The 16,209-nt window shown below is 34.8% G+C and overlaps 1 protein-coding gene across 4 annotated transcripts in view; it reads left to right on the top strand.

Moving 5' to 3' along the window:
• GPC5 (glypican 5) overlaps window positions 1-16,209 on the top strand; it is a 1,063,734-nt gene that overhangs the window by 533,331 nt on the left and 514,194 nt on the right. For all 4 annotated transcript variants that reach the window (XM_054701627.1, XM_037528635.2, XM_054701628.1 and 1 more), the window contains exon 7: window positions 8,159-8,315. In XM_054701627.1, the coding sequence (XP_054557602.1) occupies window positions 8,159-8,315 (157 nt within the window). The remainder of the gene's footprint in view (window positions 1-8,158; window positions 8,316-16,209) is intronic.

The following is a 16,209-nucleotide window of genomic DNA, read 5'->3' as shown; positions in this document are numbered from 1 at the left end:
TTTAAAATGTTAGAAGCTGCCCTTGTTTTCCTGTTTCCTATATAGTTCTTTATGGGTTTTACTTAAACTGAATGAAGTTTAAGAAACCAATAGCTCTTTAACAAAATTAAATTCATATATATATATAATTGCATGTATTTATACATGGATATTTTAGGTCTATATAATATATTCTTTAAGGATGTTTTATTGATGGTGAAATTATTGTATTTTTTTTTCTACATTATTCAGTTTTTTGGTTTGAAATTTTTCTGTCAACATTTTCATGTTCACCTAATCAGTGTTATGAAATTGAAATAGTAGATTTTAGGTCTACTGTTGAGCAGATGACCAATAGTACACGTGTAAAGACTGATATTTTTAAGCACCTCTTTTCTTCTTTGTGTAAGAAAGTGATTCTAAAAGGAAGAGGGAAGTGTCTGAGAGATATATCATTATACAATCTCGAAGCATTTTCAGTCGTAGACTTTTTGCATGCAATGAATATGGTTCTGTTTCACAGCAAACACACATATGTGAGACATCCATAGCCCGATATACTGAAAGTGTTTGAAAGGCTATTATAACTATGGGATATTACCAGACAGCTAGTAAAAAGAAAATTGAGTTTATTGAGAGATATATTCAGTAGTTGAAAGAAATACATTTGCCTTAGAGTTATCAGATATTCTTCCCACCAAACTCATCCTCCAAGATAGCATCTGTAATGAGCTTCCTAAACCAATTAAACATAAGCAGGAAGCATCTGTCATCAAAAATGACTATTTTCAGCCAGTCAACTGACTGCATAAACTGCATGGCATTAAGAAAAATAGGAATACCCAACAAAGTAGTTGGTTTTTTTTAACTCTGTGTTCACCTTGTTGGCTTCTCGAATCCGTGGATTCAGTGTCTCTCACAGAACACTGTATGAGCACAGTGCTTTAGAATATATAAAGTTCTTTCGCTTGCATTATTATTCAGTAGAATAAAGTGAGTTTTAATGGGCTTAAGTGATTTGCTTAAAGGCACAAATTAATGTGTGGCTTGGACTGAAAATCATGCCCTTTCCTCTGTTGTAATTGTTCTATAAATATGTATGTATTGATCGACTTTCTCTTCATGAAAGGGGAATAGTGTTCAAAATGCCATCATCTTTATGTTTGGAAAGACTCAGAGTCAAAGCAGGGTGAATTTGAGAGAGACATTGTTACTCCAATAGGTTTCCTTCTTTAAAAATAGAAATAGGATACAGGTTTTCCTGCTCTCCAAAGTAGAACATTCCTGGGCCTCCCTGGTGGTGCAAGGGGTTAAGTAGCAGCACTATGACACTATCCGCAGCCACTGCAACAGGAGTTTGATCCCAAGCCAGGGAGATAACCCACATGGCATAGCAGACCTCTCCTGAGTCGCCTGCTTCTCCACTCAGCAGTGCATTTCAATAGATCTACCTGTTCTGTTCCCCACTCTGCCTCTGGTGAATCCTCTCACCCCCTACACCTCTGGCCTGTACCCCAGTTCTTATATGCATAAATAAATCAATTTTTTTTAAAAAGCAAAGTAGAACATTCCTATTGCATATGATGCAGTAGGTTATTGTTTGTGTCTGGGAATACTATAACCATTATTCTGTAAGCTTTTTTTTTAACTTTTCCAGACCCAAATATTCTCCCAAATTATACCAAATAGGAGCATTCCACTTTTGGATAGCAAGGGAAACCAGGGGCAGTATCAGTTCTGTTGGTTATATTGACAATCATATAGATAGCAAACCAGCACCTAATACTTAAAATATGCTAGAACATTTAGGTAATTTAACCCAAATATATTCATGAAAACTTTCAAGTAGATGTTCTTCTCCATTTACACCAATGCAGAAAATTTTGTCTTGGAGAAATAATGTTAAATCTATTTGTGGTTTAAGTTTTGAAAAATTCTTAAACTTGTTCTGTGTTTTTCATGACTTTATACAGTGGCTATTTGTGTATGTGGTGACAATGAGAAATCTGTTGCAGCAGGTGACATAGCGTGTCTACAGCCACATGACTGATTTTCGTTCTTTGTAGAAATTGACTTCATTATCAATCCACAGAGTCATTTTGTTTGTGTTCTCATTTAAGTATGCACATGTGGATACTGTTTTGTTTTATTAAAGAGGTGTGGAGGAGACTCCTTTTCCATAGGGCCTTATGGCTTTTTTTTTCCCCATGGGGCCTTGAGCCATTCAAAAATGGCTTAAGAGTTCCCAATGAGGTGGAGCCACAAGATTCTGGAGGTGTGAATTGCAATTTGTCTCATAAGTACTGGAGAAGAGGATTATAAAGAGTTGACCCCCCAGTGAAAGGACAGATTTCATTATCTCTGACCCAAGTCATGAAGGTAAAATTTTTACCCTACTCTAGAAAAAATTGAATTTTGCCTGAATCAGTTTTTAAACTATTCCTAAAAATTCATTTAAAATGTAATTGGAATATTCCTTTTCATTCCAGTTTGTAGTAACTAGGATGGCAACATGAATATATTTGGAAAGTATTTCTTGGCACTCTCTTTCATTGTCAAGTTTCTATTTAAACAACTTAGATGTTCCCAAGAGCTCAGAAATAAAATTGTTTTAACTTATTTCTGATTATGGATTAGAATGAAAAAATGATTTAGCAAGATCACATAATCCAACCTTTATTCTGTTTCTATTTTCTAAATCTCAGATTTATTTTATTTTAATTTTCTCTTGATACATATTCATAAGTCCTAAATGGTAAAGGAAATATAGAGTGAGTACTTGGTAAGAACTAAGACTAGGTCTTCCCCTTTGATGTAAATGTATATACTTCAAAATTCATATGTGTGGCATACTGTGTGCTCAATTTGTCACTGAATGAATAAGTGAATCAATCTGCCGGTCAATTAAGTATGACTCTGAACTTATTATAGCACATTTTGTCTTCTAAGATCTAAGTAAAAATTAAAATACTTTATTCAACTAAATATGAAGTGCTTTGAAGGCAGGGTAAGCTGGATAATTACTTTTACATTTAAAATAAATGAAAATATATTTGTTAACATCTGGAGAATTATAGACAAATAAATTCACACAATTCCTGTAAGTAAAGCAAATTGCTTTATAATCAAATGTGATGCAGAAGGATTGTGTTTACACATAATTAAAAAACAAAAACAAAGCAGCATATTATCCGGCACCTGTACTGCAGGCTAACTTTGACTTGTTTTGTTCCTAGACCTCATTTCCAAAAGTATGTTCAATGGGTATTAAGTGAGGGAAGGGGGTAATTTGCTTATGTAAATTTGGAAAATGTGAGGCAGTCTCAACTAAGATTACTCACTGTGACACCTGTATGAGCCTTTAGTTTATGGCATTCATGAAGGGACTGTCACACGACTTTCCCAAACATCTTACCACAGGATCTCTCTGTGACTCTTCTATCTGGACTAACAAGCTGGAAACCAGTGGCTTTGTCAGGAACTAGTCACAAAGACATTAAAGACAGAACTGACATGGTGAAAATTCTGACGGGGAAAATAGTATTTTGGCAGTAGGTAGAAAAGAATGAGATTCACCTTCAAAGAAGAAATTGGGAAGAGAGGTCGTAAAGTTACCTGAATAATGGAGATGAATAATTCTATTTTGAGATAAAAACTAGTGGAGTACAGGAGTGTATCCAAGGGCTGCTTAGAGATCAACTAAAGAGTTACAAAGAAAGGAAATAAAGACAGGAAATGAACACTTTCATTGTAATTTGTACACAGGTGAGAGCACAGTCAAGATGAGTTATCAGAAAGAGGCAAAAAAGAAAGGACAAAAGATTTATACTATTAACTGAAACATTTATCTTTATTTTCTTGGAGTTGTGAGATAAAAGATGGGCAAACCGAGATGTCAGAATAATTTAGTCCTAATGAAGTAGGGCATTTAATAGTGATCTGTGAAAAAGCCTATTGTTTTTGTAAATTAAAAATTTAAGAGAATTGGGCCTCCCCTGGTGGTGCAACGGTTGAGTGCTGGGCTGAGAAGCTGCCTGCAGCCTCTGCAGCACTGGTTCCATCCCCTGCCGGCTGGTAAGGGTCCCACATGGTGCAACAGATCTCTCCTGCTGCGTTCGCTGCTCCCCTCAGCAGTGTATTTCGTCAGTCTGCCTGTTCTGCTCCCTGCTCTGGCTCTGGTGAATTCTCTCACCCTCCCGCGCTTCTGACTGTAATGAGTGCTTGTATAAATAAATAAACAAATCTTTAAAAAAATAATTTCAGAGAATTTTCACAAATCAAATCTTATCATAATGTGAGAATGAACAAACATTTGGTGGCTGTGTGATGATTGGTAAGAACACAAACATGGTAAGATGGAAACTTCATGAAAAACAGACAAGATATTGATTGACTCTACCTCAGGGAGATGAGGTTATCGGGGACCTGGAAGCATGGATCAGATGAGATTGTGCTTATATGTGGATAAGTTAATCATGGTAAATAGCAATTATGTCTTTTTCTCAGGTGACATGGGAAATAGACAATGGAATTGTCAGTGGCAGAGAAACTGAAAAGTGAACAAAAAATGAAAAACTTGCCAAGAAGTATGTGTGATCCATTTGAGGGTTAGAGAGTATATTCATGGTCTCTTGCTGTATAACAAACTGCCAACCACATTTATTTTTTTAAAGATTTATTTATTTATTTACTTATTTATTATGATTTTTTTAAAGATTTATTTTATTTATTTATACAAGCACTGGGTATAGTCAGAAGCGCGGGAGGGTGAGAGAATTCACAAGAGCCAGAGCGGGGAGCAGAGCAGGCAGACTGAAGTACACTGCTGAGGGGAGCAGAGGGCGGCAGGAGAGGTCTGTGCGCCAAGTGGGACCCTCCTCCGGTGGCCGGGGAGCAGCTGGGGATCGAACTGGCCCTGCAGAGGCTGCGGGCAGCTTCGCAACCCAGCGCTCAACCACTGCGCCACAGGGGAGGCCCTAAAGATTTATTTATTGATACATACAAGAGCTGGGGTACAGGCCAGAGGTGTAGGGGGTGAGAAGATTCACCAGAGACAGAGTGGGGAACAGAACAGGCAGATCAATGCCCGCTGAGGGGAGCAGCGGGCAAGTCAGGAGAGGTCTGCTGCGCCATGTGGGTTGTTCCCTGGCCGGCCAGGGGATCGAACTTGTGCTGTAGTGGCTGAAGACAGCTTCATAAGTTGTGTCTTAACCCCTTGCACCACCAGGGAGGCCCATGCCAACCATATTTAAACACTATCTATTCATTAACTCAGGGTTGCACAGGTCAGAAGTGTGTGTGAGCTCCCCATTCAGAGCCCTTTGCTCAGCATCTCATAAAGATACAGTCAAGTTGTCCATCAAAGTTGATGCAGTTGGAAGTTTCCTCTTCCAGGCTTACCTGTATCTTTGGTGGAAATCAGCTGTGCGACTGGGTACCTGATTCCTTGCTGACTCTAAACTGGCTTATTCTGAGCTCTTAGTGGCTCTTGTAGTTCAGTCTCTTGCCACTTGTCTTTTGGCTGGGCCCCTCAGAGCTCTCAGGTTTAATCTTCAACAGGATCCCTCATATCCTATTCACCTGCAAACTCCACCTTCACATATGTCTGACTTCCTTGCTAGCCAGAAAGAAAGGTATGTTTCTAAGAAATTTTTATGATTACATTAGGTCCACCCAGAAAATCTCCCTTTTGATTAATTTAAGGTCAACAGATGAATAACTCTAATTGCATTGGTAAAATTACTTTTTCAATGTAATATAATGTATGTGACAGTGACGTTTTATTCATGCTCTCTGAGGTAGGAAATGGAAGACTTGGGTCTCATTTTATAGTTCTACCCACCACAATTTAAAATATAGTTTCATTTAATTTTCTTACTTAAAATGTGAGTTCATGTGTATTAGATGTTCCTCAAGGGTCACTAAGGTGATGGAGAAGTGGATGAGGCTGTGATAGCTGAGTGGTTAAGGCATTGGACTCAAGAAGAGAAATGTAGATGCCATAATCAACTTTTGAGGAGCCCCTATTAGTTTCATAAGTCACTATCAATATAGAAATCATTTTATGAAAATTAATGTATTCAATTACCTTCAACCAAAACCAAAAATAGTCAAGTTTTCATTTTCATATACTGTTTTTCTATTTTCATGTCTTTGTTCAAAATCATAGAGTTGAGTCATTATTTATACATCATTGGTGTTTATGAGATTGCATCTTTGTGCTGGTCAAGGACCCAGTGAAATATTGTAATAACACATAGGAAAGTAAAGAGGAAATAATGTTGAAATAGTAAAAATGTTGGAAGAGAATAACACATCACCAAAGATTTTGACTTTTGTTGTACTTGTCAGGTAATATTTTAAAAGCTTTGATCTATGTCATAAAATTGCATTCTTGATCAAAATTCTTTTGATTAATATGTTCTAGGTGTTTTAGCAATATTCTAGTAGAATATATAGTAAAGTAGATAATAATCAAAAGCATTAATTTTAATGTGCCAACATCATGCAGAATAATTCACAATTATTTTTTCACACAATGAGAATAATGGTTTATGTATGTTATTGTCCTAATTTTAGATATCTTTTAACTTTCCAAAGACCAATGTCTCACTGTTAGTGTCTAACAGAACCAGGATTCAAAATCTAAGTTTGTTGAACCTCAGAATCCAAACCTTTAATGATTATGTCAAATAGCAAATTATATGCAATTAATACCATTTTTTAATACCATTTCCGTTTTTCAGTGTTTGAATTTATATGCTTTGTTACATACTTGTATTTCCCCTGCAAGAATTAGTATACACATTAACACATTCAACATGGTAAAGAAATTTGAATTTAACATTTCCTAATTTCACTTGACCATGGAAGAAATCTTTGTTTAATATTTGACATCTACTTACACATTTGGGGAAATGATGATAATTTTGATAGGAACCTTAAATTTTGGTAAAAATTTCAAAATTACTGTCAGCGTTATACTGTAGTATAAGTATTTCATGTTTGCTAGGGAAAAAGAAATTTTAAAGAATATAATATTTCAGAATTTGTGATCTAATTTTTTGAATTTTGAAGGCTTTTGAATTATCAATTTCTGCTTTCTTGTATGTGTCCTTTAAATGCCAAACACCTTGTCTTTAAGTTGTGTGTTTAATTAGTGTCTGCTGATCAGTATTATTATTTAGAAGATACTTTAGAAGTAACAACCCTAAAACTTTCATAAAGCACCCTGAAAATTTAATGCCCATTCCGTAGAGGTACATTTCTTTCATAATAAAGCAGTACCCTCTAGTGCTCAAGTCCAGCCGTGTGTTCTCCAAAACTGCCTTAGAGGGTTAAATGTCACATATTGGTTCATTTTACTCAGTCTTAGCTTTAAGTGAAATATTCTATTATTCATAACATTACCTTTTTGAAAATGAGTTCAGGCATTTCCAATATTATTCAAAAATATTACTAGCCCTCCTGTGCTGTAGGGGGAAATGGTTATTCCATCTATTTTGCTCATAAAAGTAAATGAAATACATGAGAATCAAGAACCAAGAAGTTGGATTAAATTTCTTGAGTGATTTTTAGAAATATAAGAAGGATCTAAATCTTTTGTTCTAAGGTTTCTTTCTGTGCAATGTGCAATGGACAATGTATGTCATCCAAGAAAGTTTAAGTAAAGTTACAAATGCATATGTCCAAAATCTAGATGGAGGTTTTTGAATGAATCTTTTCTGAAAGAACAGTGTGGCACTTCTTAAGAAATTTTAGACTCTTGGTTTACAAAACAGCACAATAGTATCAGCCAATATGCTGCAAAGGGAGTTATCTTGTGTTGGACTTAGATTTAGCATGTTTAAACTCTGTTTATTCAGAAACAAAGGAGTCTCTAGTGAAACTATCCATGAGTACTTAGGCCTGATTTCATTTGCTTTCCAAAGCCTTATCCAAAGCTTTCTCACAGAGCTAATATGCACAATGCAGCTCTTTATGGCTGAAGACCTTGCCTATCAATTATTAGTATCTCAGTAGTTTTTATGTTTCTTTTAGACTTGCTTTGAAAAGATGTTTACACTGAAATAGTTGATCCACATGAGAAAATAACTCCAATTTTAACCTGTGTTTTTGAATAGTAGTCTTCGATAATCGGAATGTTCTATTAATAAAGGTTTTTCTTGTGCATATTTAGTTGTTACAGGGGAGGTCACCGAAACCTGATAAGTGGGAACTTCAGGTTGGCAGTGGTGGTGGCGTGGTTGACCAAGTGAGCGGGGACTGTGATGATGAAGATGGTTGTGGGGGATCAGGAAGTGGAGAAGTCAAGAGGACACTCAAAATCACAGACTGTAAGTGTGTGATTCTAGCACTACTATTAACCAATTGATTTTGAAATATATTAAGGATAATTATTTTTTATGCATGTAAAGAGATAATGACAGTGAATTTAGAAGCATGGAAGAGGAATTGGAAATTAAAATGAACCTACTTTTAGCTTCTCAGGACATACATTCTTAGGATATTTATTCTTAACTGGTGGATTTAAATGTAAATGACAATTTCCTGTGAAAATCTAATAGGATCATTAGAGTGGGATAATCCTTAGGACAGGAGATAACTAATATGGTGGGTATTAAAAATGTAGGTAAATAATGTGAAATCAGAATGGGTAACTCCTACATAATCAAATCCCACTACTACGTATATTATCATACTGCTATATGAAGTATATTTTATTAGGTTTTAATTGTAGTCAAATTGCAAAAAAGTACTGATGTGGTTTTTTATGGTGAAAAATTGCTGAATTTAATTCATGAACTTTGTCTTCTGAAAAGTGTTCATTACTTCTTCACTTTGTTTTGATTGTGTGGATTTGAAAACCATTTCTGGTCTCGCTGTCCAGTTACTATCACAAAAGATAGGACAACCAAATAGTAACCAAAAAAAAAAAAATCACTAAATAAATTTACTTCCCTTATGTTCTCATAGAATATGGGAAATATAGGCTCTCCACTCTCCCTTGATATGTACATGCATTTGTCCACATGGGTAAGAGAACCAAAGTGATCAACTAAAAAAGAAATGTGAAAGTTGACTTATCCAGAGCAGCTGGCTTTCAGCTATTTATTTATCGCAGGTCACACCAAAGGCGATCACTATATAAAGTAATCTCCTAGACCTGTGTCCTACTTGGTGACTGGTCTGATAAACTCCCTCTAAATCACAAGGGCTGCTTTGAACCTGTTAGACATGCCCTTCTATGACTTTGGTGGAAGAAGAATTCATTTAATTTCTAGTTCTCTTGTAGTGAATTTAAAACACAACAAATATACAAAGCATCAGTACCACATTCCTCCGAGGATCTTGTTTTACAAGCCAAATATATTAGTTAAAGAGATAGAAGCCAAAAAAAATAAAAATAAAAATGACAGTTAATATAAAGAAATATGCTTTTCTATTGCACACAACAATAAATTAAACATAAAAGGTAAATAGATGAGACTTAGTACGCTGGAACAGTTATTTAACAAAGGACTACAAATCTCCTTGATGTATTAATATAATTTTATAGTGAAAATTAAATATCTTCTGTTCTTGTAGGAGCAGATAAGGATATCCATTCTTATTATTGGTATTAACAGTTTATCAGGTCGGTTTTTCTGGTTTTCTATCTTTGATTATTTAGGCCAACAGAAAAAAGAAGAAAATGAAAAAGTAAAGGTTTTCTTAAAGAATAATTTTATTTAAGGAATTATGAAACTTACCTATGTGAATAATATTCAGTAATTATTCATTTTCTTCCTATCTTGAATATTTATTATATATATATATATCATAATTTCATTGCCATTTGAGTATTAGCCATATTTTAAGGCTTAACAAATATTGTAAAAATATCTAGGTTGAAATTTCACCTGAAGTGTGTGTGTTTATATAGAATTAGCATTTTATAGGGATTTTCACTCCTGAAGTTATTTATAAGCTCAAGAACTCATTAGGTATTAATAGCTAGCTATTTTGGTTTATTTCACAAAGCAAGTGGTGTCAGTGTAGTATATTCAACTAATAATAATTTTCTCATGAAGCTATACTTGTCAAGATAGCAAGAATGAATTTTTATTTCAAAATCTTATTTTCATTTAGTACTGAAATGGACAGGCATGGTACCAATAACTATCCACTGAATTGGGGAGATTTAAGATATAGATGCCTTTCAGCCACTCCAGGCAAACATTTAAAAAAATCCCCATCTACTCTAAGTGGGTTGCCTACTATGTTTCTAAGAGTTGATAGCTGTTGCCTTTCAATTTTTAATAAGTGGTCAGGAAACCATTGTGTATAGCATGCTGAAATAAATAGGGACAGGGAAAGTCTCAAAGGGTAGGTCACATTTCCATTTCTATTAAGTGCTATAATATTTTGCCTGTGTTCGGTTAGATTAATGTATTGGTTAAGCAAGTTAAAACATAGTTTTAGATGGTCTTAATGACTTAAAAATACTGTGCTCTGAAAAATTGACTAGGATGTCAATTGTGTTAAGAATTTATTTATTATAATACCATTGTATCTTTTTTATTGATGTTTGTTGTTTAAAAATACATGTTATTTAATCAAAAATATTTTATTAAAAATAGACATATGTGTTTATTTATAGCTTCATGTGGTTATAAGGAATAATACTAATAGCATAGCCTTTAAATTCAATGATTTTTCTCCATTCATGTAAATGTCAAGTTGATTATATATCTTACTAATCATCATTTGAATTGATTTTCAATTCCTATTTCTGTTCATGTTTATTTCAGGCATCAGAGATAGATGTGCTTCAATGTACTGACTTTTACCCTCTCCAAAATAATGATGTCCCTTTCAGATATCATATTTTCATCACCAATGGTATAAAATAATTCAGCAAACAGCCTTTCGAACTATATTTATATCCCTCTGTATGCTACTATTAAACAATAATGGATATATCTAATATAAAGCACCTATATGAAGTAGTGTTCACTCTTAGGAAAATGAAAATGTTTCCCTGTTTCGGTAGAGTGGTTTAAAAAATCCCAATATGATGACAACTTATTCTATATTTTGTTGTATATAGAACATTTGGGCTCACTTATATAGATATGGGTATTTCACTAATAACCTGGAATTGCAGCAAAGAAATAGCTTTGAACTTTACCTATATCTCACCTCTGATTCCTCCCATCCTTTCAAAGAATAACTGATGAAGGTTATAAATACCAACAAAAAAAATGCAAGTTCTGTTCTTTTAGCCGTGAAGAACCAACCAACCTACTCTCACTACCATCTTGCTTTATAAACTATTGTTCTACTAGCCCCAAATTCTGATAGTTTAAAAGTTGCAAAACAAACCAAAGTATTAGTAAAGACTTGTTGTAGCAAAACTATTCCAGGTGTAGTTTTTAAAATTTTCAGTAACATCACTTTCAATTCATATCAATATTATAAATCAATAGCAAAAACTCTGTTCAAAAAATATATGCGGCCCATGATCTAATTTATTTTGCTAGGGTAGTGCATAGTAATCATCTCAGGTGAAATGAATTTGATCATAAGTTGATTCAAATACCAGACTTTCAAAAATAGTAGGGTTATTTTAAGTCTGCAAACTTCCTGAGATAATTAATCTCTGTTTATTGTCATATTCATCATTGCTCATACAATATTATGTTGCATGTTTAACAGTTTTGAAAAATAATTTTGCTCTATGTTAAAATTTAATGTGTGTTCAAATGACTTTTTTCTCAATACTGTTCTCATTATGCCTGTTCAGATCAGGCATGAGGCTTGCTCATCTAGATGTGTGTACTAGAGTAGCAGTGTGGATTCTGCTCCCTGGCCCTCCACACTTGTTTCTTATCCAGCCAGCCAGTCTGTCTTTGGAAAGATTATTTACCATTAGGTTCTTCTTATCTTATGGGCTACCCTTCCTCTTTCCTTTTATGGGTTCTCATTATTAATCACAAATTCTAAATATGTAAGGATTCCAATATCCTTTTCTTTTCTTTTTTTAAATATTTTATTTTATATAATTCTTACATCATTTTTCATCTTTGTACAATGTATGCATTTTCATTTTGGTTATATTCCCCATACAATTACATCCCCCCCCCCATTTTGACTCTAGTTCTTCTCCCTGCCCCTCCCGTATACCCCCCCCCAGTGTGTCTCTGGTTTATAGTTGCTTATTGATTTTGATTATTACTTTACATTGATTAGAAGGGATCATGCTCAGCGAAATAAGTCAGAAAGAAAAGGAAAAATACCAGAAGGTCTCACTCATAGCAGGAATTTAGAAAACCTAAATAAGAGACCAGGAAAAAGACTAATCCAATATCCTTTTCTTAACCTTTATGATTTTTATTCCCAACTGGCTCCTGCTCCACAAACTTATACAAAAATAATAATATGGTGCCCATCACTGATAACAATGGGCGCTGTAAGCAATTCCCTATGTATTGTCTTTTTTTTTTCAATTTTTATTTATTTATTTTTGCATAGAAGAACTGGGAGGTGCAGGGAGTGAGGTGAAGGGAGGGAGTGAGAGGATTCGCCAGAGTCAAGTGTGGAGCAGAACAGGTGGATTTACTGAAATACACTAATAAGTAGAGCAGCAGGTGAGACAGGAGAGGTCTGCTGTACCATATGTGGGTTAACTCCCTGGCTGGGGATTGAACTCAGGCCATGGTGGTGATAGGGCTCAGACTTAACCCCTAGGCCACCAGGGTGGCTCCCTATGTATTATCTCTTTAAGACAAATTACTCAAATGAGATTAATTTGGAAACACAAGGCTGATATAATGGAATATTAATTTGCTAAATCTTTTGTTGATCTTCTATAACCTAAAATAAATAGAACTATTGTTTATGTTTTCCTTGAATTTGTCACTAAGTAACTAACTTTATATTGACCTCTATTAAATGCATCCCACTCATGGTCTTAACAGTCATTGTTGGAAGAGAATAGTGCATTCCATGTGCCTAAGAAAATGAAAATTATACTTAGTTAACCACTGAAAAATAAAAGTGGTTGGTTTATTTAATAATGCAAGATTGTAGGATAGATGAAAATTCTTGATTTCATCAAATTGATTTCAGCCATCAATTGCTTTAGCAAGTCATGCTGATTAGATGGAACTTAAAAAAGTACTAGTGGTGTTTCATTTTAAAAATGCAATCTCTTTTCTTTCCCAAACTACTAAAACTATGTTTATTCACAGTGTAAAAATTAATTGTAATTGGCTTATATTATCTGGTTGATGGTTACTTCCCAATATAAATATATCAAACAAATGGTGCAAGCATCGAAGATTTGTTCACAGTAATGGTAGCTCCAAATAATATGTTAAAACATATTATATTCTTTCTAAAATTAAAGTTTCATCAAATTCTATTAAAGTAAAATATATTCTGCTTATTTTACAAAGTGTTGATAAATAGTCCATTAATAAATATCCCAAATGTGAGGAAATGTGCTGAAAATAACTTATTAGCTTATCATGTGTTTACTTTATTCAGTTATATTAAAAATAAATCATCTTTATAAGGTTACTTAGATGCAAACCTTTGTGATACAGTGAAAGTGGTCTTGAATAATGGCCGCACGCTTTGGTCTATGTTTTACAAGTGCCTGATACTGAAGGATCATATAAAACCATGCATGATGAAACTGTAGAAAAATTCAGAAAGAAACAGTCCCTTATTCTGTTCGATATTCAAAATTGTAAACCCTTCAAAATTTTTCATCTACTGAAATTTTTACAGTGCTGATGCAAATTATACTAAACATGTGAAATATATGCCTAAGATAAATATATTTTAATTAATATATGATCATTATGAATACTGTTTCTAATTATACATTTCCATTTTGTTTTTAAATAATTGACACTCATCCTGGCTGCTTGCTAGTTTGATAGCAAGATTGTGTCATGGAAGTTTACATCTCATGTTATGTAATATAATGAGTTCCTAAGGAATGGTTTTCACTGTTGACTTAGACCCAAAACTAAGGGAAGAAATGAAGATTTACAAGTTGAAGCTTAAGGAGCCCCCTCACATACATTCCAAATTAACTAGTTACTTTGTAAATTTCATATCTAACTCTAGACAACAGAAAACATACAATAAAGAAGTTCTGGTCATTTTTAATTGCAATAATGATTAATAGAAGAAGTAAAAAATTAAAACTTACGAACACATCATCAGACACGTTTTATCATGATTTGCCCAAATCCATATAGCTGTCAATAAAACCAGAAACATTCACATTCAGGCCTATTTTTTATATCATCTGTTACAAATAAACAGAATGGTTATTATTGAAATGGCTATGTTTTCCTTCAAGATTAATTGATAAAATGCATCATGTGAAACAAGTGGGGTATACTTTCAGCTCTCTAATTACTTCCATACCACTAACTGTGTTGGAAGATTAATTTTCTTTCTTTTTTTTTTTTTTAAACCTATTCCTCAGTCCTTTTTTTTTTTTTAAGATTTATTTATTAATACAAGAACCCTGGTACAGGTAAGATGTGCGGGATGGTGAGAGGATTTACCAGAGACAGGGTGGGGAACAGCACAGACAGACTGACTGAAATACATGCTGAGGGGAACAGTGGGCGAGATGAGAGAGAGGTCTGCCGTGCCATGTGAGTATCTCCGCGACCGGCTGTGATTGAACCAGTACTGCAGAGGCTGCGGACAGCTTCACAGCGCTGCGCTCAACAGCCTGTGCCACCAGGGAGGCCCAGGAAGATTAATTTTCATAAAGCTTATTGACCAATTAAGTACTCACTAAGCTCACTAAGTATAAATAATTAAAATAAATAATAGAGCATGGGATTTGGGCTCAGAGCCTCTCAAACACTCATGTATACGAATCACACAGGGCTTTTGTTAAAAAGGCTGAGTGTGATACGGGAGTTGTGAGTTGGGACTGTCCTTATGTCCAGGGACCACACTACAAGGAACAAAAATGTATTTGTTTATTATAGTCCTTATTTATTAGTATCTCTAAAATAAATCTTTTTGCAAAGAGGCATGCTCCTGTCTAAAAATCAATCTCTGTTCATCAGTTAGCATTACCAGAAAGTATCACATAAACTAGGATATTAGGAGCTATAGCAGTAACGCTATTCATGTGATTTCTCTCATTTAATTTTTGGTGTCATCAGTTTGGTTGATTTTAATCTTAGGTTTAAATTTAAATCTTTAGGTTTAATCTTCGGTTTAGTGGTGTGAGGTAGGGTAGCCCCACTTCCAGTTCTTATTAGGGTCTGAAACCTCCAGTTTAGGCATGTTTTAAGACTTGCAGTTTGAAGTAGTATCACTGGTATCTCAGCAGAAATGTTTCACGTACATCAACTCCTCCAGATTGTGGTCAACACTGAAGAAATATCCTGCACAATCCCCTGCATCATATTAAATGCAGAGAAAGGGGGGCCTCCCTGGTGGCACAAGGGGTAAGACTGAGCACTGTGAAGCTGTCTGCAGCCACTGCAGTATGGTTTCAATCCTTGGCCAGGAAGCTGCCCACATGGTGCAGCAGACCTCTCCTGACTCACCCACTGCTCCCCTTAGCAGTGTATTTCAGTAGATCCACCTGTTCTGTCCTCGGTTCTGTCTCTGGTGAATCCTCTCACCCCTACCCCATATCTCCGGCCTGCACCCCAGCTTTTGAATGCATAAATAAATAAAACTTAAAAAATAATAAAAATATAAATAAATAAATGCAGAGAGAGGAGAGAGATCATCCTAATTGGGCAACCAGGAAATCTCTCACAGAGGAAATAGGGAAGGAAAAAGCTATCCAGAAAAAAAGCATTTGACAACAATATTTCTGAGAGAGGCATTTGAGAGTGTTGATTCATGGTACGTTTTAAGCAATTGACCATAGGAAGATGTCCTGGGAGGTGCAAAGAATCCTTGTGAGGATTTGATGGTTTAATCCATAGACAACATGACAGAAATGCCCACCCCACCTGTACCTAATGAAACAAACAGCCAAAAAGCTGAATAAAATATGCAAAGATTTTCCAAATGCTTCAGTAAACTAGCAAGGAGATCTTTCATAAATCTAAGTGAAATCATAACAATAATATAGAGTGATAAATGTGAAGATAAAGTTAGAAGTAGAGGGCCTCTCTGGTGGCACAAGGGGTTAAGCATAGCACTATGAAGCAATCCACAACCTCTGCAGCATGAGTTCAATAC

Source organism: Talpa occidentalis, unplaced genomic scaffold, assembly GCF_014898055.3.
Source record: "Talpa occidentalis isolate TD23 unplaced genomic scaffold, MPIMG_talOcc4v2.1 talOcc4.5, whole genome shotgun sequence".
NCBI lineage: Eukaryota > Metazoa > Chordata > Mammalia > Eulipotyphla > Talpidae > Talpa > Talpa occidentalis.
Note: the sequence above shows the minus strand (reverse complement) of the source record. Positions and strands in the feature narration are given on the sequence as shown.